General features: G+C 38.3%; 1 protein-coding gene across 1 annotated transcript in view; it reads right to left on the bottom strand.

The window, feature by feature from the left end:
• Positions 1–22,498, bottom strand: part of Nop60B (dyskerin pseudouridine synthase 1 Nop60B) — a 172,073-nt gene that overhangs the window by 130,090 nt on the left and 19,485 nt on the right. The window contains exon 3 of the mRNA XM_067151745.2: positions 2,117–2,333. Coding sequence (XP_067007846.2) covers positions 2,117–2,333 — 217 coding nt within the window. The remainder of the gene's footprint in view (positions 1–2,116; positions 2,334–22,498) is intronic.

Below are 22,498 nucleotides of genomic sequence, written 5' to 3'. Positions count from 1 at the left end.
AACATGTATTACAGTTTTTAGTTTGCCAAAGGCAAATAAATAGTATCGATTAGGTGGAATCATTGATTTGTATCTCTCAACTGTATGAACTGGGACTTCGAATTTACGATGTTCTAAGTGAGAAAAGTCTTAATGAGGTTTCACAGTAATCATTTTTTGAGTTCCTAAATAAAAAAATTTAAAACTCTGGATTTTAAACATGCAGGGAAATTACCATATACTGTACAGTATTTTATTTGCAGAATGGATTCCACTGGATAATGGATGTGCCCCAATGTTCCATTCAAAATTCTGAAGTAAAAAAATGTCCCCACTTAATGGACGCATTTCATTTTCAAAAAATTCTCTTGTTTATTTACACTGTTTATGCTCACATTGGAGCACCAAAATCAAATTTAAATAATCTTAAAAAAAAAGTACATCAAAAAATAAGTTCATTTTTTAAAACTTGATAATTTCTTCTTTTCACAAAACTTCTTCATTCTTAGTAATACTTGAAATCTATAAATTGCATAGTTTGCAGTGTGCAATAAACTAGTAAACAAAAATTAACAGCAACAGAATTGGTTGTAATGATGAAATAACAAGCATAGGATGTACATAAAGGGGATTACAGTGTGTAGTATATTTAGTGTGTGTGTGTATTATTTATTAGTGATGATGAGAAATGAAGGATGGAGTAGTCAAATTCACATTAAAAAAAGAAAAGACCATGAAAACTTCAATCATAATTGGTCCTTTTTAACGTGCACAAAGTACACAACACAGTTAATAATCCAGAGTTGTTGGAATGCCACTGTACTTAGGTGTGTTGACGAACGATGTTTCTGTGAAGGACATAAATAAGTTGAAATGCTGAAGCTCCCTAGCAAGCTTTACTATAAAAATAGCAATAAAATGTGGATAATATTTTGTTTATCCAATAATTACTGCTGTATTTTTTTTCCTACTTTACATTACGGAATGGCGAATAATATCTGCATTTTGTAACATGTGTTAAATTTTTTGCTAGTTGCTTTACGTCGCGCCGACACAGATAGGTCTTATGGCGACGATGGGACAGGGAAGGGCTGGGAGTGGGAAGGAAGCGGCCGTGGCCTTAATTAAGGTACAGCCCCAGCATTTGCCTGGTGTGAAAATGGGAAACCACGGAAAACCATTTTCAGGACTGCCGACAGTGGGGTTCGAACCTACTATCTCCCGAATACTGGACACTGACATGTGTTAAAACAGCTGATGCTAAGTATAGATCGATCGATCAATCAGACTCGTACAGTGAGACCATCAATACATTGTTTGTAGTTGCTACTTGTTTGCTACATCACTACTGATGCTATAGATTATTTCACATTCGAAATGGCGTGTTTTTTTACTAGGTTTTTAATTTTTTGTGCATAAACGATACATCCTAGATTTTAGTTAAAAAAATTGGAGAATGAAGTGTGCCCATTATGTGGATAAATACTGCCACTGATTTTCCATTGTGACATTGGATGGAGATACGATCAAAGGACTATCTATGCAACGTCGATGAGGCGAGGAAGCAAGCAGGGGCGCACGTGATGGTGGAGGATCCACTGTCCCCACTTCCCTACCCTGGCATCCTGTGGCAAAAAGCACTGTCAGTGTAACAAGGAGAGGTACGCCTTGCACAAGGATTGGTCGCAGCGCGTGATGTCAATACCATTATGACAATTAGTAACTTTTCTCAAAATGAAGTGAAGATTCAATTATATTGCCTTCAAAAATGTTTTGCATTAAAATTAATGAATTCATCTAATAGCATATCAAGGCCTCAGTGTGTAAATAATGAACAACTGAACAATTATGACATTGAGGTGAGATTTCTCATTACCCCTCCAGGTCGTAGCCACCATTCACTCTCCCAATATATGACTACTAGCATTTCTACAGATTGCTTTTCCTTCCACAAGTAGGCTTGTCACCGTTTTGATTTCCCAAATAATAAATAAAGAAAGAAAGAAAAGTCATAAAGCAATTCACATCGGTTCTAGGTTGTTTTTTTTTTTTACATGGTCATACAACCTTAAACTAAGTTTCAAATTTAAAAGGATGAGACAAATGAAACATTTCTTAGACCAATACTTGAACATACCTGTTACTTTGGGATCTAAGGTACCAGAATGGCCAGTTTTCTCCACTTTCAGTATTCTCTTGATCCAGGCCACAACTTCATGAGAACTTGGATTGGCAGGTTTGTCCAAATTAATAAATCCATATTTAATATATTCTTGAATATTCCGTTGCAGTGGAGAAGATCCAAAAGGAAGAGGAGTAAAATGGTTTGTTCTCACATTTAACCTGTCAAAATTCTGGACAGAAAAAGAAAAATATTAATAATTTGAAATACACTGAAATCTCCTTACAATGATAATTCACTCTAAAATAAAATATTCTGGATCCTGTATAAATTCCAACAAGGTAATGTACATCTATTCTAAGTTTATGATGTACTAAACAAAGATGTCAATATTACAACTGATATTTCCATTACCACTGATGCAATGACTTCACGATACTACAACATTACACATGCAAATTGTTCTTATACTTCAGATGTATCAAAATGATTTTGTGTCAAAATAATTAAAAATTAAGGAACATGCCATTTCTTAAATGAACAAATTACTCAAGTAAAACCTGAACATAGTCAGTACAGAGTTAATGATTTTTAAGATGATTTATCTCAATAATAAATTCTCAACTCTGCTGAGTCCAAACATGTGACTTTGAACATTACGGGTATGCATACTAAATTACAACCAGAAAAAAGAAAGGATGCTTTCTATCAATGAAAGTAAAATGTTACAGTATTTCCTAGAAAAAATGTGACAAAAGAGATCATGGTCACAATGCAGTGACAGCATGCTAGGGGAAGTAAGTAATACTGTACTAATCAATCAATCAATCAATGCTGATCTGAATTTAGGACAGTTGCCCAGGTAGCAGATTCCCTATCCGTTGCTTTTCTAGTCTTTTCTAAAATGATTTTAAAGAAATTGGATATTTATAGAACATCTCCCTTGATAAGTTATTCCAATCCTTAACTCCCCTACCTATAAACAAATATTTGCCCAAATTTGTCCTCTTCAATTCCAACTTTATCTTCATATTGTGATCTTTCCTACTTTTAAAGACACCACTCAAACTTAATGTCATTCCATACCATCTCTCCACTGACAGCTTGGAACATACCACTTAAATTAAGAGCTAGTGTTAGGTTTAATGGTCCACCCAATCAATCTTAACTGAAACTGTATCAATAGGGATCTATATGACGAAGTTTGTAAATTGTAACATACCACTTATAATACAAATATATATGGTCCGTTATTGGACATTTCAGGTTCCCAATGGGAATCAATATCTATATCACATACCACTTAGTCGAGCAGCTCGTCTTCTTTCTCTCAAGTCTTCCCAGCCCAAACTTCGCAACATTTTTGTAACGCTACTCCTTTGTTGGAAATCACCCACAAAAAATCGAGCTGCTTTTCTTTGGATTGTTTCCAGTTCTTGAATCCAGTATTCCTGGTGAGTGTCCCATGCACTGGAACCATACTCTAGTTAGGGTCTTACCAGAGACTTACATGCCCTCTCCTTTACATCCTTACTACAACCCCTTAACACCCTCGTAACCATGTGCAGAGATCTGTACCCTTTAATTACAATCATATTTATGTGATTACCCCAATAAGATCTTTCCTTATATTAACACTTAGGTACTTACAATGAACCTCAAAAGGAATTTTCACTCCACCAATGCAGTAATTAAAACTGAGAGGACTTTTCCAATTTGTGAAACTCACAACCTGACTTTTAACCCTGTTTTTCATCACACATCCCTGCTGTCCATCACACAACATTATTGAGGTCATTTTGCAGTTGCTCAAAATCTTACAACTTATTTATTACTCTATATAGAATAACATCATCTGCAAAAAGGCTTATCTACGATTCTACTTCTTTACTCATATAATTTTTATATATAAGAAAACATAAAGGTCCAATAATACGCCCTTGAGGAATTCTCCTCTCAATTATTACAGTGTCAGATAAAGCTTCGCCTACTTTAATTCTCTTGAGTTCTATTTTCTAGAAATATAGCAACACATTCAGTCACTCTTTTGTCTAGTCCAACAGCACTCATTTTTGCCAGTAGTCTTCCATGATCCACCCTATCAAATGCTTTAAACAGGTCAATCGCGATACAGTCTGTTACCGTATTTTTGTGGTAGGTAGAGGTGAAAGAAGGTGCGGGTCTGAACGGGTCTCAAACTACGAAATTAAAGTTAATGTAAAATTTAACAAGGTTATATTCTCTTTTCAAAATCAAGAAATAACAAGCATGGAAGGTACAGAGTAGCAAGGCAACAAAAGAGCAACAACAGTATTTACAGGCTTTGGGCTTCGAGCCCCGAACTCACAATTCTTGAGCAGTTAGCCCAAGCTTAAATGTACATAAGGTTTAACAAAGGGGCAGAAAACCCCAATCATGCCCAGGAGCACTTGCTCCCAATTACACAGAAAAGCCTCCTCGAGGCATACAACACTCAATTTTCGAAAAAGAGCCACTCGCTCTCAACTTTAAGCCTATCAAAGGCCACACCAAACTCCACCTTCAAGTTGTCCTCTAAGGACATAGACACAGGGGTAAAATACCCAACCTACTGAGGCCTATTAAGTGAGAAAAAGATTAATTACATGACCTCTAAAATAACAATTTGAGAGGAGGCGATCTGCACTCCTAATACATTTTGTTTAAAACCTAATCTGGCTCTAGGCCGCTAATGCAAGGGCTAATCCCATACTACAGAGGTGACTTTAGAAAGGAACAATTTACATTACATTAAGGAAGGATCGGTTGTGAGAAATAAGTTCACCTCAAAACAATATGAGTGGGAGCTCGAGGGGGTTAAGCACTCTCTATCCCAATATGTAGCTTTAAAAGAGAATAGATGCTAAGAGTAGTTACATTTTAGGGAAAAGTTACATGGTGGAAACGCTTCGGACCCACCCCGAGAGTTAAACTGCTGAGCTAGCAAGAAAAGAAGTTATTAAATGGCCATTACCTGGATGTTGAACTGCTGCCCGATGGAAGAGGCGCTTCCCGCCCCCTGCTATGTACTTTACACACTGAAAGATGGTACTGAAGTGGCACCGAGACCCGAAAATCAGCAGTTTATATACTCTCGCGGAAAGTTCGAGGCGTTTTTGGAATGAGAACACCCTCCCACAAGGATTTTATTGGTTCACAAAGAAAACCCCTACACAATACGAAGAAGAAACATATTATTGGTGGAAAATTAATTCGAGAAATTCAGGATTGGCTAAATTCAAAACAAGGGGAAAGAAAGGGGTATACAGCCAACTTAAACAATAACAGAAAGAAATTTAACAAGAAACAAACTTTTGAAATAAAAATTTCTCCAAAAAACAGTTCTTTCACTTCGCACTAGGGTGCACCATTGTAGTTTTTCAGTAGTGTCCTCTAGAAGAGAAAGTTCACACTTCTTACTACAGGTAAAACAAAAATACATCAAAAATGACCCAGTTCAAAAACTCCAAAATTTCCAAGTAGTGACATCTTCTGAGAAACTTGAAAATTAATACCGTAGATAAAGTTCAGACTTCCTCCAGCAGAGGAGTTTCAATTGGCGCAAATTTTAAATAAGCGGCGTGGAGGTGTACCGCCCGGTACACAGTCCATTTGACCTCTTGAATCCAAGATATCTGCTATAACATGCTGGAATCCTAGAAGTTGAACTTCAGTGGAATAACCTTTAAAAAACACAAACTGCCCAACTAACCAGCATCTTGGAGAGGTGTTGCGTTCCAACTGAGAAGGCTGCTGCCACACATGGGCGAAAAAAGGTATTATAAATTCTGACTTATCCACCTGAGAGTTATAATGGAAAATCATGGCACACATCTTTCAGAGTTACAATGGTTTGGCAAGAGTCAAAGAATAACATGACTGTACCTCTGTGTGACATTCTACAGAAACAGGGAATGATTGGGAGAAATTTTTTAAAGCTTAGAGGTGGTAACTAAATTTACTATGACTTAGCATTCTGCAAGTATCACAGAAAATATTTTACAAATCAAAAACCAAAGGAGATCATTTACTACAATTTTCAGGAGAACTAATCAACTGATCAAAGGCCATATTCCATTCCAACTTGAGCACATGTCGCTTTTCCTAGGTGCATGCTCAGTAGCCATTTACCAACCAACATAATCATTATTCGTACATAGCATTTCTTTTTATTGAGAATTCTAATAAACTAATAGGCTACCTGAGAGACTGGCATTAAAATATCACAAAACACAAATGTTTCTAACAAACATTGTACTGGGAGAGATCAACTCCAAATGTTATGAATGCAGATGTACAAGCCGAATCTTGGATATTTTTGTGCCTCAGACAGTTTAAGAACAATATCTTCAATTTCTATAACTGAAATACCTTGCTTTTCACAGAAAACAAATTTCCAAATGCCTTCAGTCTTTTTTAAAGAGTATACAAGAAAGTTGTTCATGATAACTTTTCTACAATGCATACACAATACCATACATCTCCTACACAAAAATAATGTACAATCACTCTCTTCATAAAAAGGCCTAATGTTCTGTACTAAAGAAGTAAAGACTCGTATGAAGAGTCACTGTGGAAGGATACGTCATCTGATGATTCTGTATCATCATGTTTAGATTTCTCTTTCCCAATGAATGCTTATTTTGGCAAATCAATTTTCGTTTTACATGTTTTCATCACCTGTTCTTGAATTTTGTCCTTTTCTGGGGGTGTCAAAGAATCCCGGACTTACATTTTGGTTATTCTCTGTTTTGCAGTTATCTAGGCTTGACTTCTGGATATGAACTAACCATTTCTGGGATTACACGATTTCTTTCTGAAAGGCATTTCTGATCTTTGAGGCTTTGATTCTAAGGTTTAAGTACATAATGGCTTTTTTTATTATTAATTGCCGGGTTGGCTGACAAATTACATATTAAAAATTTCATTTTGGTTCCATATTGACGTCACTAAACATGTAAAAATGCAAATGTGAAAGATCCACCAATTCAATACATCATATATTCAGATAAAATTATTACTTCAATCAATCAACCAATCAATCAATCAATCAATCAATCAATCAATCAATCAATAAATCAATCAATCAATCAATCGACCTGACAGCAAGTACTAGTAGATGTTTTGTCCAATTATTGGAGATCTTCAGCTAATGCCATCAGTACTATTCTCCGGACCACCTTTTGAGCAGACTAAAGCGGAAGTGACGTCACTGTGTCGTCACACTCGCCGTGGTTGCCAAATAAGCCGGCGCACGATTCGAAGTTGTACTCCACCACTATAATACAGCACAGCTCACGGATTGAAACTCGAATGAATTTAAAATAATTAATACATTAAGGTATGCATGTTAGAATCCCATAGTTTTTTAAGGGCTTACATCTTTAAACAATTAATTTACTGAATTACACTTTAAATGTGAAAACCTACAATCTGTTTTCCAGTCAATGACCGGGTCAGGGATGGAATAAATGAAGCCCCATCCTGCGGCGAGGATAGGAATTGAGCCGGCTGCCGAAGCCTGTCTCGCTCCTCTGGGGCAATGATTAATGACTGACAGATAAAATTAAATGATACTGGAGAGTGATGCTGGAATGAAAGATGACAGGGAAAACCGGAGTACCCGGAGAAAAACCTGTCCCGCCTCCGCTTTGTCCAGCACAAATCTCACATGGAGTGACCGGGATTTGAACCACGAAACCCAGCGTTGAGAGGCTGACGCGCTGCCACCTGAGCCACAGGGCTTTCACAATTTTAATGTACTAACTACAATTTCACACTTAAAGCACTGCGAACGAATTCTTTCGACATAAACAGTAAGCACTGCATTCATTAAATTATTCTATTATTATTATCAATATATATACTGCATATAACTTAATATTTTATTATTTATTATTCAGTATTATTATCTAAATATATGGCCTGATTCCTGATTGAAATGAGCTGCTACTCACGGGCAATTTATGAATAAGCGAGAGAAGTGAGGATTATGTACTCGTACTGGAATTAACTTGAAACTGACAGATGAAGTTAGGGATCCAGGCGAAAACCTGTCCCACCTCCGCTATGTCCGGCCCAATTTCAATAAATTAATTATTACAAATATACTTTTATAAAAATCTTATTACATATTATATTATTATTATTGCCATCATACAGGAGGTTTCAGCGTCAGCTTACCTTGTGCCGCAGTAATTAATCTGTGTCAATATCGAGTGACTGCACATCCAAGTCGGAATCAGAGCCGGGTTCAGCACACGAGGTAAACTAATCCCGCCGTCAATACTATTCGCTCGGAAATGTTTATAAACAGACAGAATCATGTTTCTCTCGCCGGATGTAAAAATCTTGCGTTTCTTGTTCAACTGATAACAGTTTGAAGTTTTGTTCGGATGCATTGCACAATAATATCCAATAACGAGTAAGAAGAAACCTACAAACGTACAAGGGACTACAAGAATTATGAATTAGCACACAATACGCGCATACATTCTTTTTGTAAAAGAGAAGCACACTGATAAAATTCCCTCACTGCTGTTTTAAACCGACTATGATTGGAACTAAACCCACGTGTTCAAGACATCCACAGAGTAAGTATGGCAGCTGCACATTGACTGCACCATTGCCAAAACTCGCTCTGAGTAGCACACCCCTCTTTCCCCCTCACCTACCGGGTGACAACACCGTAGGCGCTGCCCCTGTCGCCTGCGCCATCCCCTGGTCTATACACTCACTTCCGCTTTAGTCTGCTCAAAAGGTGGTCCGGAGAATAAACCATTAGCACTAAAATATTAAAACAATGGAATAAAATCTATGGGAAACTAAAACAAAAACATCAAATTAAAATACGAATAGGGCATCTATCAAGTTGTAAAATCACACATATTCTGGCAAGCTAAGCACTTAAGTCTTAAAATTGTTCTTTGATGTGTTGATGTGGTGACATCCAAATTGTGTGTCGCATATAACAAACATAACAAGATACTGAACCACTCTGGCAGTCCTCAAGAGTTTTGTCGATCTGGTTCAGGCCCTCCATGATGGCATGACCAGACAGGTTTGCCATCAGAATAGGATCTTGGATGAATTTCCTATTACTCATGGACCAAAAGAGGGGCGTGTGCTTGCTCCAACGCTACTTGTATTATATTTGGCTGCCATGCTACATGAATCTTCTATGAACAACCCAAGTGTGGAGGTTAGGTATTATTTCAATGGAGGGGTTTTCAACCTACAAAGACTTTGCTCCCGGAAGCTCACCCAGATTATAAAGATAACCAAAAAGTTTTATGCAGATGATGCTGAATGACCTACACTCACACCAGAGAAACTGCAACAGTCAGTTAACTGCTACAAGAGTGCATATGATCGTTTTGGTCTCACCATTAACGTTCAAAAGAACAAGGCCCTGGCACAACCCTTCCACATTTCAACATCTCCATCTCAGATACCCCACTGTTCGCTGTAACTTTGAGCAAATTGTGGAGAACAGAATTGGTGCTGCCCTTGCAGCATTTGGACGACTATCACACCAAGTGTTCATGAATAAAGACCTGATCGTGAAGACGAAACTAAAGGTGCACTACGCTGTTGTCATCACAACATTGCTGTATGGTTATGAAACTTGGACCCTTTACTGACGTGACTTGAAATAGCTTGAGCGCTTCCACCAACAAAAACTTTGATCCATCCTTTGGATCAAAAGGGAAGACAATGTCACCAACATTGCTGTTCTTGAAAAAGCGCATGACAAGAGCATATAATCGTCCATCATTGGTCATCAGTTTAGATGGACTGACCATGTCCGTTGGATTAGTGATACTAGATTTCCATGCCACCAGGCCTTGTGGAGCCTCCATGAGGTGCTACAAGGACCAGCTTAAGCACACTATGAAGATGACAGGTTTCAATCCACAAACCTTGGACACGCTAGCTCACGACCGTACAATTTGGCGTTGGACCATCCCTGCTGGTGTCAATCTGTTCGAAGGGGAACGGCGCAGATTTGAAGAGCCCAGGAGAGAAGCAAGAAAACTCCGTGCAGCACAACCACACCCTCATTCAACAATTCTGTGGAATCTGTGTGCACATGCTGGGCTGAGCGGCTCAGACGGTGAAGGCGATGGTCTCCTGACCCCAACTTGGCAGGTTCGATCCTGGCTCAGTCTGGTGGTATCTGAAGATGCTCAAATACGTCAGCCTTGTGTCGGGAGATTTACTAGCACATAAAAGAACTCCTGCAAGAGTAAATTCTGGTACCTCGGCCTCTCCGAAAACCGTAAAAGTAGTTTCTGGGGCGTAAAAAAAAAAAAAACATTGGATTATTAATCTGTGTGGATGCTTATTCCAAGCTAGAATTAGTCTGTTCAACCATGGAAAGTACATTCACAGACAGAAATGAATTTATTGGAAGAAGTGAATTATTCGGAAACGAGTTAAAACGGCCACCGCCGATAAATAAATCCAAGGCTTAATTAAGATTCATGATACCTGCGCACTACACCAGACAATGAAGTTCTCTTACTTATTTACTCGTGTCAAAAGCATACTTAATCATACAGTTAAAAATGAAGTAATAATTAAACTATTTACAAAAATTAATAGACAAAGGAAATTGACCAAATTTACTGTACATCTAGATGGTGTTTCTCCAAAACTGAGCTACACCTACGGCGTTGTCATCAGCAAGCATTAAATCTTGCTCTGACCATGAAAGTGGGCAGAGAAGACATTGATACACATGGCTCACTGTTTGTTCTTCACCACAGTAGCATTTGCTGTCCTCTGATGTGAAGGACCATAACTTAAGTGATGAATTAGCCCTGCCAACAACAGTTCTTAATCGGATAAGGGACCTCCAAACACTCCGGTCTTTATTGTAGCAGGAAGTTCTCTGAGCAAATAGCATGGTAACAATTAATCTGAATGAATCACTAGTTCTATTGTTCACTGACGCTTAATCTTTTGCACTTAACATATGAAAACTTCCCCATATTCCCAAAATACCATAGTTATTTCAGCTTTATAGTAACTCAAATATCGTGAATATCAGGAATCAACTGCACAGTTATATCCTACACTACATGTAAACCTCTCTGTACCTAATCAATTACTGAACTGCAGGTGACTGTACATTGCTTTATATATGCTCCGCTAGGGTTTGGGAGTCATCAACATCTTTCTCAAGCCGTTACCGACATTAGTATAACATAGGCAGTGCTCGATCTTTCCAACAATTCATGTATCATCCACTAGGATACTTGATCTTTCAGGACTACTCCCTAGCATTTGAAATCCCTCTATAAACCAGGCATGGTTCCTTCTAAATTAGGGATGTGCTGCAAAATTCTGCACAGCAGAAAAGTTAAAGAACCCCTGCTACAAATGAATACTTGCTCCAATTTGTCCTTTTTAATTCAAACTTTATCTTCATTTTATGATCTTTTCCAATCTTAAAAATTCCACTCAAGCTTATATGAGTACTAGTGTCATTTCAAGCCATCTCTCCACTGACAGCTCGAAACATCCCGCTTAGTTAAGCAGCTCATCTCCTTACATCAAAACCCAGAGATGCCAATTTTCAAGAAAGGCAATTCGTAATGCAGCCGTTGGGGCATGGGGGGTGGGGTGGGGGACCCGTAGAGTTTCATTTTCCGAGATCTTACTAATTTACATATCATTGAAAAATCAATGAACACCAGACAATTCAAGCAGATGTAACATATTCAAAGAGTGGCATATAAAGAGTGTAGGATTCTTACACGCTAAAGTAACAGGTGATCTGCAGTACATATCTGAGTGGAGGATAAAGGATCATATCTTTTACTGAGTACTGTAGTTACTCCCTTAGCAGCTTGTAGTTCCTGTTTGGTAAACGTACACTGGTGACATGCTTTTTCTTTTGGTATCATGTGCATCCTCTGCACTGACAGAGCACTTAATAGTTCGGAGTTCATATTAGCACGGAATTCCGTCTTGTTCTTCCTCATCATGCGCATCTGAAAAATCGCGGCTCCACACATTAGAAAACACGTGTGAATGACATTTTGAGAAACGCAGTAAACAGGGCCATTCTTTCGAGTATTCCTCCCTAAATTTTTGAACTATTTTTGGTTTATTACTAGTGTCAATAGTCATGGTAATATCACACGAATTTTCCTGCACACAATTCCGTTAGCACATATCACAGAAGAGCAATATATGTAAATTTGGCAACCAAAATTGCAATAAGTACTTCTTCAACAGTCACGCACACAGTATTCACAATGAAATGGAGCTAGTCACCACTTTGCCACCAAAACGAAGACAAAAGAACTCTCATACTTGCATGGAATTCTGATCATGTGACGAACAAAGACAACAACTCTGCAACTTATACCACTTCACAGGTGCCTATTTTTCTGGTACAGGAAGCACACACTGCGTTCGGCACGTGAAAACTCTAAATATTCTTGAACGAGGGACAGAAAAGAGGTATAAATGATTACTGAGGAATCCAAAAATAATGTTCTGAGAATTCAAGCTGTAATGGCATTCCACGTGTATCCTTTTAAACACTTCATACACTTAGATTTAAAAATCAACAAAGAAAATCGTAATTTATGGTGTGTGATTTCTAAAGGCGTAATTATTACGATTGAATCGTAATAGTTGGCATCTCTGCAAACCCTCCCAGCTCAAAGTTTGCAACATTTTCATACTGCTTTGTCGAAGATCACCCAGAGGAAATCGTGCTACTTCTTTGCACTAATATTGCTCTTAACAGCTGTACGAATATTTTGCAGAATGTTGCTGGAGTTTGCTACCTTCCATCCATGTTGTTCGCCGACATCTGGGAGAGCCGAAAAGGCATTATGGAAGAAGAATGAGATGTACGATAAATGCCTGTGTTGCTTAATTTGTTAAATACCCTGTACTTGTACTGTCCGCGTGAATATCAGAAGAAATGGTAGGGAATGCAACAAATTGGACAAATTATAATATACAATTTCTAACAATATCAACATGTTTTTCTGTTCTTACGTGTTAAAAACCAAAAAAATTACAAAAATTAACATAACTTACTTTTCTTACAGCATCTTCAAAGTTGCTTCATATGCCACACAGAGATCCTTATTAGAGAACTGCTTTCGATAGCAGATCAAAAACATAACAACATTTTTTGTTTTTTCCACCAGAAGAGCACGAACAGTCCTTGTAGGCTACTCATATTTGGTTGAATGTTAGTGTGATTCTTGCAAACAATACTGAATACTCACTCAGTTGAAGCATTGCTGTGAGGTTTTACAGAAACGGCAAGCATAACTTGAGGAAGAACTAAATATTTAGCGTTTTCAGAATCATCATTTGGCTTCAAAAATTTTGCCCATGCTACATCCATTGTTTCACAGCTTGGAATGTTTTTATTTACTCGATCTGCTAGGTAGGAAGATAATTCCACTTCCAGTTTGTCTTGGTTAGTGTTCTCAAATATGTTTTGAACAATTTAAAAAAAAAAAAAAAAAACCACCACCAACAACCCAGCACTGATGAAAATGAAACCTCCACTATTTCTGCATGCTTCACCACTAAGTCAATAAAAGGGAATTTGCCCAAAATGCAGTTGCATACTGTGGTGAAGAAATTTTTTACCGACTTGAAGGGCTGTCTCATATCATCTCCAGATAAACTGCCATCCTCACTTCCTCTCTTTCTGTGCTGTCTTGTAACTGCAATTACAAGATTGTCATCATCGTTCGGACAACTGCTGCTACTGAACTTTATATTGGTAATGCATTTCAACCTCAGAGCGTCTACTGAGTTCCATTTTTAAAATTCCGGTATATTCAGTATAACTATCAGCAACATTCCAGTACCTACCTAAAGCCATGATTTTTTTTAAAGTTCTTTACGAAGAATGATTTCAGGTTTGTAATGTTTTGCCAACAAATGCATATTTTGTTTTTAGTATTTATTTGTATTTATTTATGAACAAACAGGCTTCCAGCCCCAATACATGTTCACAAAGCAATAAGTCTATTGAAAATAATATTAATAATTATAGTAATAATAATAATATTATTAATAATAAAATGATAATAATAATAATAATAATAATAATAATAATAATAATAATAATAATAATAATAATAATAATAATAAATAATAACAAAAATAATAACAATTAGCTGTAGCAGTCACCGACTCATGGTTCCAGCAAACTCATCACGTGTCCTTAAGCACTCAGCAACTTGCGTCCCATTCATTGTTCCCTGACCTACTCCCGATCAATACCAAAACAGCGACAGTCAGCAATTACATTCCAACCAGCCATATCACAAACCAAAAGTCCCTACCTTTATGAAATCACACCTCATTTACCCAACTCCACCCACATAAATATGCACTGAACACCAATACTCCCCTTCCCATTAATTTTATCATACTATCTCCATCCATTGCATATCATCCGATTATTAAACATGCTTCCCATAGACATACATCACTATTCCAAACACATACCCCCTTGTCCACCCTCTAACTCTCCCTCTTTCATTCTGCTCTCACAGGACTTTTTTACTGCATATAAATACATGTTCAACTCGCCCCCGCTTTCCCACTGCTTGATAATCCATCTTAAAATAGACTGCTCATCCCCTCTTCCCAATAGTTTCCGATGCTCGGCACTCAGTAATCTATTTCTTATCTTACTCGTTTCTTCACAGTCACTTAATAAGTGAAAATCGTCATTCACTGCCCCGCAAAGTACACACACTGTCTTTTTTTTGCTAAGGACTTTACGTCGCACCGACACAGATAGGTCTTATGGCGATGATGGGATTGGAAAGGCCTAGGAGTTGGAAGGAAGCGGCCGTGGCCTTAATTAAGGTACAACCCCAGCATTTGCCTGGTGTGAAAATGGGAAACCACGGAAAACCATCTTCAGGGCTGCCGATAGTGGGATTCGAACCTACAATCTCCCGGATGCAAGCTCACAGCCGCGCGCCTCTACGCGCACGGCCAACTCGCCCGGTATACATACACACTGTCTTGTCCCTTCCTTGTAACCATCCTTTATTCCTATGCAATCCCATAAACCACCACACCATCCCATACCTTTTTGACCTGTCAACGTATCTAATATTTATCCCTGCTACCTCCTCTATTTTAATAAAAACATTCAGCGAATTTCTCAGTCTACTTTCCCCCAATAATTTCTGCCTATGAATGTCTCTAATCCTCCTCACCAGCATCCTCATCCCTCTAACTTCTGTCTTTGTCCAAACCTCCCCCCACAGATGCCCTAATCCTATCATCTCCAAATATCCGTTAATTTTTTCTAGCCATCTGCCTTTATACATCCTCTTACGTTGCTGTTCATACGCTGCCTGTACAACCTCCCTGTCTTTTTAAATTCATCCAGTATCTAACTATTCTTTTCACACCCTCCGATTCCAAATCCTCCCCACACATTAATTCCGCCCTGCAGACCCATTACTATCTTACCAAAACTACTAATAATACGTCTTAATTCCCCTCTTTTCTCATCCAACCCCCAAACTTCTGCGTCATACAATACCCTCCCGAAAATCACCGATCTTAACACTAGCCTCAAGGCTTTATAACTAATACCCGGGTATTTAGCTAGCAAGTTTCTGACCGAGGCTAGGGCTGCCAATCCTCTGTTTTTCACCCTACTAATCTGATCGTTCCAGGTTCCTTTACTGTTAATAATAACTCCTAAATATTCCAACTTCCTTACTTGTTCCAAACTTTCTCCCTGCAGGACCCATTTCCCTTCTATCTTTCTTCCTTTGTTTACCTGGCCTACTAATATTTTAGATTTATTCCCATTAATTCTCAAGCCCCATTTCCTCGCAAACAGCGACACTGCATTTAATGCTCTCTGCATCCCCCCTGAAGTTAGAGTCATCAATATCACATCATCACGGCCCAATTGCTTGCCCCGTGCCCCTCCAAAATATCGTTAATAAGTAAAATTAACAATATTGGCGATAACTTGCACCCTTGCTTTAAACCCACCTTGGACTCTATTAAGGGTCTACTCAGTCTCTCGTCTCCCAATTTTACACAAAACCTGACAACCCTATACATTCCCTCCACTGCCCTCAACATCTTTTCCGAAACCCCCAGCCTGCCTAATTTCTCTAATAGAGCCTCTCTATTCACCTTATCAAATGCTTTTTCAAAATCTATTGCTGCCACATAAACCGTACTTCTAGCCAGGCTCTTATACTTTTCTAAAACAGTCTTTACTATCATCATATTATCCACTGTTCTTTTCTTTTTCCTAAATCCCCCTTCGAAATCTGTCAATATTTCATTTTCTTCAGCCCACTCGCTCAACCTGTTCGCCAACACCCCAGTGTATATTTTACTTAAGGAGTCTAACAGGGATATTCCTCTATAATTGTTCAAACTGTTCCTACTACCCTTACCCTGATATATTGGACATACAATTCCTATTTCCCATTCCTTCGGGTACTTACCTCCCTCATAGATCTTATTGAATAGTTTAACTATGCCCTCTATCATTGTCTCATTTTTGCGAATTTCTTTCCAAAAATTATTTATCCCATTACATCCCCCAGCCGACTTTCCCCTAACTCTGCTTATCGCTCTCAAGATTTCTTCCCTTGTAATTTCCTTGTCCAGTTCATAAATTGCCACTCTCATATTCCTTCAAATTACTTCTTCCCCCGTCCCTCTCCATCTTTCTTCCCCCTTCTCCCCTAGTAATACACCAAAGTACCTCACCCACTGAACAACCAACCCTTAATTATTCTATTAATTTTCCCATACTTTCTCAATGTTGTTAGCCTTACAATCCTTATTTATGGCTTCAATTTGTTCCTCTAGCCATGCCTTTTTTTACCTCACAAATTTTCTTTTTATACTCCTTCCTCAATTTGCAGAAAATCTCCCTTTGTGCGCTCCCACCTTTCTTTCTGTACTCTCCTAATGCACCCAGCACCCTCCTCTGCACTCCTTCACACTCTCTATTAAACCATTCTTCACCCTCTTTCTTATTTCTCTTTCTACATTCTGCGCTATCATCTTTATTGGATGTAGCAGCAATTCCAAGGCTTTATCAATATTATTCTCCTCTAACGCACCTTCCCACCCATATTTCAGAAGTTGTACTTTCTCTTTTGCTACCCTATTCCAATCCCGACCCACTTTCTCTGACCATTTATACTTATTATATCCACCCCCTTGTTTATCCTTCGTCTCAGCTTACACTTCTCTTCCCCCCTTTTCAACATAACCCACACTGGGAAATGGTGTGATTCAATCCAGTCTCCTATTTCCATTCTTACAATATCCTCAATCTTTCCTTCCGAGCTTAAAACCATATCTATCACACTACCTCCCTTCTCAGTAACATATGTCAATTTCCCCGTACTGTCACCCTCCATCCATCCATTCAGAATATACAAATTCCCCACAGCGCACATCTCTAGGAGCTTCTCCCCATAACTGTTTATAATTTTATCCTCACTCCTTCTACTTTTCAACATACACATTCCATCCTCCCTACTATATACTGGGCTCTGTTCCCCTATTCTCGCATTCCAGTCTCCGAATAACAACATACCCTCTTCTTCTGCAAACTTTCCTCTTATCCTACTAATATCCACCAATAACTCTTCAAAAAATACTTATTTGTATATGCTGAACTAGTAGGATGGCAATAAATGAACGCTAGTTTTATTTTCTTCCTCCTTCCCTCAACCCCTCCCATATTCAATCTCAACCATATAGTTTCTTTCATATCTGTCTCTATATCCTCTACCATTTCACTAATTTCTTCCCTAATTAAAACTATCATCCCTCCTGGTGCGCGTCCCTTATTCCTCTCTTTCCTTCCATATTTATATTTTATCACAAACCCCTTCCATGATATCTCCCTCCCTGTTTCCAAGAGTGCCACAACATCGAAACTTTCTATTACTTCCCAAACTTCCTTATTTCCTAATTTGTTCTTTAGTCCCTCAACATTCACAAATCCTATTTTCCAATATAGTTATAACATTCCCTCCCTCCCTTCTAAGTCTCACCCTCTATTCTTGCTCCTTGTAGTTATCGACCTCTCATCCCTTGTCTCCATTCCTCCTTTTTTAACCAACCTATTCCGTTCCATGTCCTCCATATCCTCCATCCCTCTACGTACTTTTCCCCAGAGGTCTTTTAAACTCCTACTTCTTCCTTTACTCATAATTGCTCAACCTTCCTGTCGATCAGTCCTCTCGTGTCCTTTCTTGCTACCTAAACCACTGCACTCTGCTCTCACCATTTCTTGCTGCTCACCCTCACTCACCCCTTCACTATTTTGATCTTCTGTATCCACACTGCACTGTCCGTTCTCTTCTGAGATGATCCCCTCTCCTTCCACGTCTCCCCTCCTCTTTGTTACTTCTTTCTTCCTTCCATCTTGCCTTGTCATCTCTCCTCCCTCAGAAATAACGCATTCGTCCATCTCCATTAGCTTCGCCATTGAGTGCTCCGTAACCCATCGTCCGTTTGTCACCACCAACCTCTGACCTCTTATTCGGGCCTTTAGCCCCTGATTACTCGCTCTCCGTAGGTGTCTGCTCAAGATCTTCATATTTTCACTTCCTTCCTTTCCCATGTCTCTTTTCACCCCTACTTTCTGTCCCTGTAAATTATTACTGTTACTTAACACAACTTCTGCCATTAGGGTAGAGAAAAATTTTACCCTAATTGGCCTCCAACCTTTAATTTTTCCAACTCTCTCTACATCGTCTATGTCTACTTCACTGAAGTTTATCTTCATCCTATCCCTTATGACTTCTACCACCTTGGATATCAGGTCAATCTTGCCCTCTCTCTCACCTTCCTCCACACCATATATAAATATGGCTTTCTTCGATCTCTCCTGCCTGTACCCCTCCGCTTCTCTCTTCATCTTCATCACCTCCTCTTCCAGATGTTTCACTTTCCCTCTTAATAACTCGATTTCCTTCTCATTATTGTCCACTCTCCTGCTCGATTCCTCCGTCTTCGTTTCTAGCCATTTCTCATGTTCCCTAACTCCTTTCTATGCTACTCCATCATGTCCTTTATTTCCTGCACCTTATCCCATTGACACTTTTCCTGTATTACCTCACTCACTACCACCCTGAGTGCTGCCAAGTCCTCCATGCTAAATTTTCCGCTGGTATTTGGGCCTGGGTTTAATTCCACCACCCCAATAACCAGTAGCACCGCTATCACTGTCACTACCAGTACCGCTTCACTCATTTTTACTCCTTCTTTTCTTAACACCCATCCATTCTTGGTCTACGTCTTCTGCTTTGCCTGCCATTTCCCAATCGCGGCCCGGTACTGCTCAATACCGACCATGTTCGCGGCACGTACTGCACCACGCGACCTCGCTCCTTGAGCTAGACTGTGTTTCTTTTTAGTAAATTCAGTTACCCCTGATTTTTTTAAAATACAAACAACTTTTAAACTTTTTTTACAGGTCCTCTCTACTCCCCTCACAGACCTTTACTCCACCCACTGTTTTTTAAGCTCCTTAATTAGAAAATTTATACTACTCTTCTCTGGAAAAAAATTACTACCTCAATGAATAAAGAAATTGTTTGTAAGACTATTAAAACAATTACAAGACAAAATGTTGGCAAATTGCCAATGAAAAAAGTGTTGTATTTATAGCTTCATACTATATAACTGTTCGTTTTCAATTTACAATGCTGCATTACACACACACACACACAAAATATACTTGAAAAGTCTTATCTAACATCACTGCTTATAAGTGACAATGCACTTTTGGCTGTTTGGATCACTATATTAACACTTACATCCAATAAACACAGCCAAAGACAGAGTATCACATAACACACACTGTGGAAGTAAACCGTTCTTGAATAGATTCTGTACCAGACTTATTCTAAATAATAAGTCACAAGAGAGATATATATATTAAATCAATCACTTTTATATACATCACAGAAAAAAACCATAAAATATGTACCCTATATGCAGCAGTTTTTATGCTTCATAATATATGTAAAGTACAAAACGTTATGTGCTATGCTATATAACTTATACATTTTATACCAAATTTGTGAATTATTATCATACTTATACTCGAGAGACATACACACTTACGACTGTAATTTTTTCAGTATTTTCACCTCTTTCTCCAGTTCTTCTGCCTCTTCCTTAGCATTCTTCCTAATTCAGAGATGCCAACTTTCAACAAAAGCAATTCGTAATGCAGCCGTTGGGGCACAGGAGACAGGAAAGGGGAGGGGGATGTAGAATTTTTTCTTCCGAGATCTTACTAACTTACATATAATTGAAAAATCAATGAACAACATACAATTCAACCAGATGTAACATATTCAAAGACTGGCATATAAAGAGTGTATGATTTTCACCTGCTAAAGTAACAGGTGATCTGCAGTAGGCCTACATATCTGAGTGGAGGTTGAAGGATCATTTCTTTTGTTTAGTACTGTAGTTGCTTCCTTAGCAGTTTGTAGTTCCTGTTTGCTAAACGTACACTGGTGACGTTTTCTTTGTAGATAACATGTGCATCCTCTGCACTAATAGAGCACTAAACAGTTCAGAGTTCATATTAGCACGGAATTCAGTCTTGTTCTTCCTCATCATGCACCTCTCAAAACTCGCAGCTACACACACTACAAAACACGTGTGAATGAGATTTAGAGGAACGCAGTAAATAGGGCCATTCTTTCGAGTATTCTTCCCTAAATTTTTGAACTATTTGTGGTTTATTACTAGCGTCACTAGTCATGGAAACGTCATCACACGTTTTTTCCTGCACAAGAAAAAGCTTCATTATTTCAAACCTTTTGCATTTCGTAACACATGATTAGCACATATACTACAAGACCAATATACGTAAATTTGCCAAACAAAATCGCAATAAATACTTCACCAGTCTCACACACACACATTATTCACAATGAAACGGAGTTTAATGGTTTATATTCTGTATTGTAAGATATATATCTTTGTTCATTTAACCTGTTATGGCTGAGGATGGTGTCCAAAGACATCGAAACCGGTCCCTAATAAAAATGTTGTGATTTTGTATTAACAACATAATTTGTATTGATATAACGTGGATCATTTATACTCTCTTCTGTTGTGTGTTAATCTCCTTTCAATACGGACCAAATATGAAGTTCTTAACATTAGAAACCGAGTTTGTCAACATTTTGCAGCCAAACAAAGACAAAAGAACTTGCATACTTGCATGGAAGCCTGACCATGTGACAAACAAACACAACTACTCCACAAGATATACCACTTCACATGTGCCTATTTTTCCAGGACTGGTAGTACATACTGCGTTCAGCGCATGAAAACTCGAAATATTCTTAAACGAGGGACAGGAAAGGGGTATAAATGATTACTGAGAAATCTGAAAATAACATTCTTGAGAATTCAAGTTGTAGTGGCACTCCTTGTGTATCCTTTTGAACACTTCGTACACTTAAATTTTAAAATCAACAAAAAATCATAATGTGTCGTGTGAATCGTAAAGGCGTAATTATGATGGGTAATTCGTAATTATTATGATTTCTTTTTGCTAGTTGCTTTACGTCGCACCGACACAGATAGGTCTTATGGCGACGATGGGACAGGGAAGGGCTAGGAGTTGGAAGGAAGCGGCCGTGGCCTTAAGTAAGGTACAGCCCCAGCATTTGCCTGTTGTGAAAACGGGAAACCACGGTAAACCATTTTCAGGGCTGCCGACAGTGGGGTTCTATTATGATTTCATCGTAATAGTTGGCATCTCTGATAATACATTGCTTCTTCAATTCTATATGTTTTAATTCTTCTGTTGCTAACTTTCTTTTGTCTGCAATGTTATTTGTACTATTTTTATATTTTTCTAAAGCTTCATTTATCAATGTTGATGCATTTCAATCAATCAATACTGATCTGCATTTAGGGCAGTCACGCAGGTGGCAGATTCCCTATCTGTTGTTTCCCTAGCCTTTTCCTAAATGATTTCAAAGAAATTGAAAATTTATTGAACGTCTCCTTTGGTAAGTTATTCCAATCCCTAACTCCCCTTCCTATAAATGAATATTTGCCCCAATTTGTCCTCTTGAATTCCAACTTTATCTTCATATTGTGATCTTTCCTACTTTTATAAACGCCACTCAAACTTATTCGTCTACTAATGTCATTCCACGCCATCTCTCCGCTGACAGCTCGGAACATACCACTTAGTCGAGCAGCTCCTCCTCTTTCTCTCAATTCCTCCCAACCCAAACTTTATTATTAATAGGAAAAGCACCCGAAAGGGCATATACAATATGATTACATCAAATTTTTTAAATTATCTTTGCTAATTTGCGTGAT

Source organism: Anabrus simplex, chromosome 7 (assembly GCF_040414725.1).
Source record: "Anabrus simplex isolate iqAnaSimp1 chromosome 7, ASM4041472v1, whole genome shotgun sequence".
Classification (NCBI taxonomy): Eukaryota; Metazoa; Arthropoda; class Insecta; order Orthoptera; family Tettigoniidae; genus Anabrus; species Anabrus simplex.
This window is presented reverse-complemented; position numbering and strand designations above follow the sequence as displayed.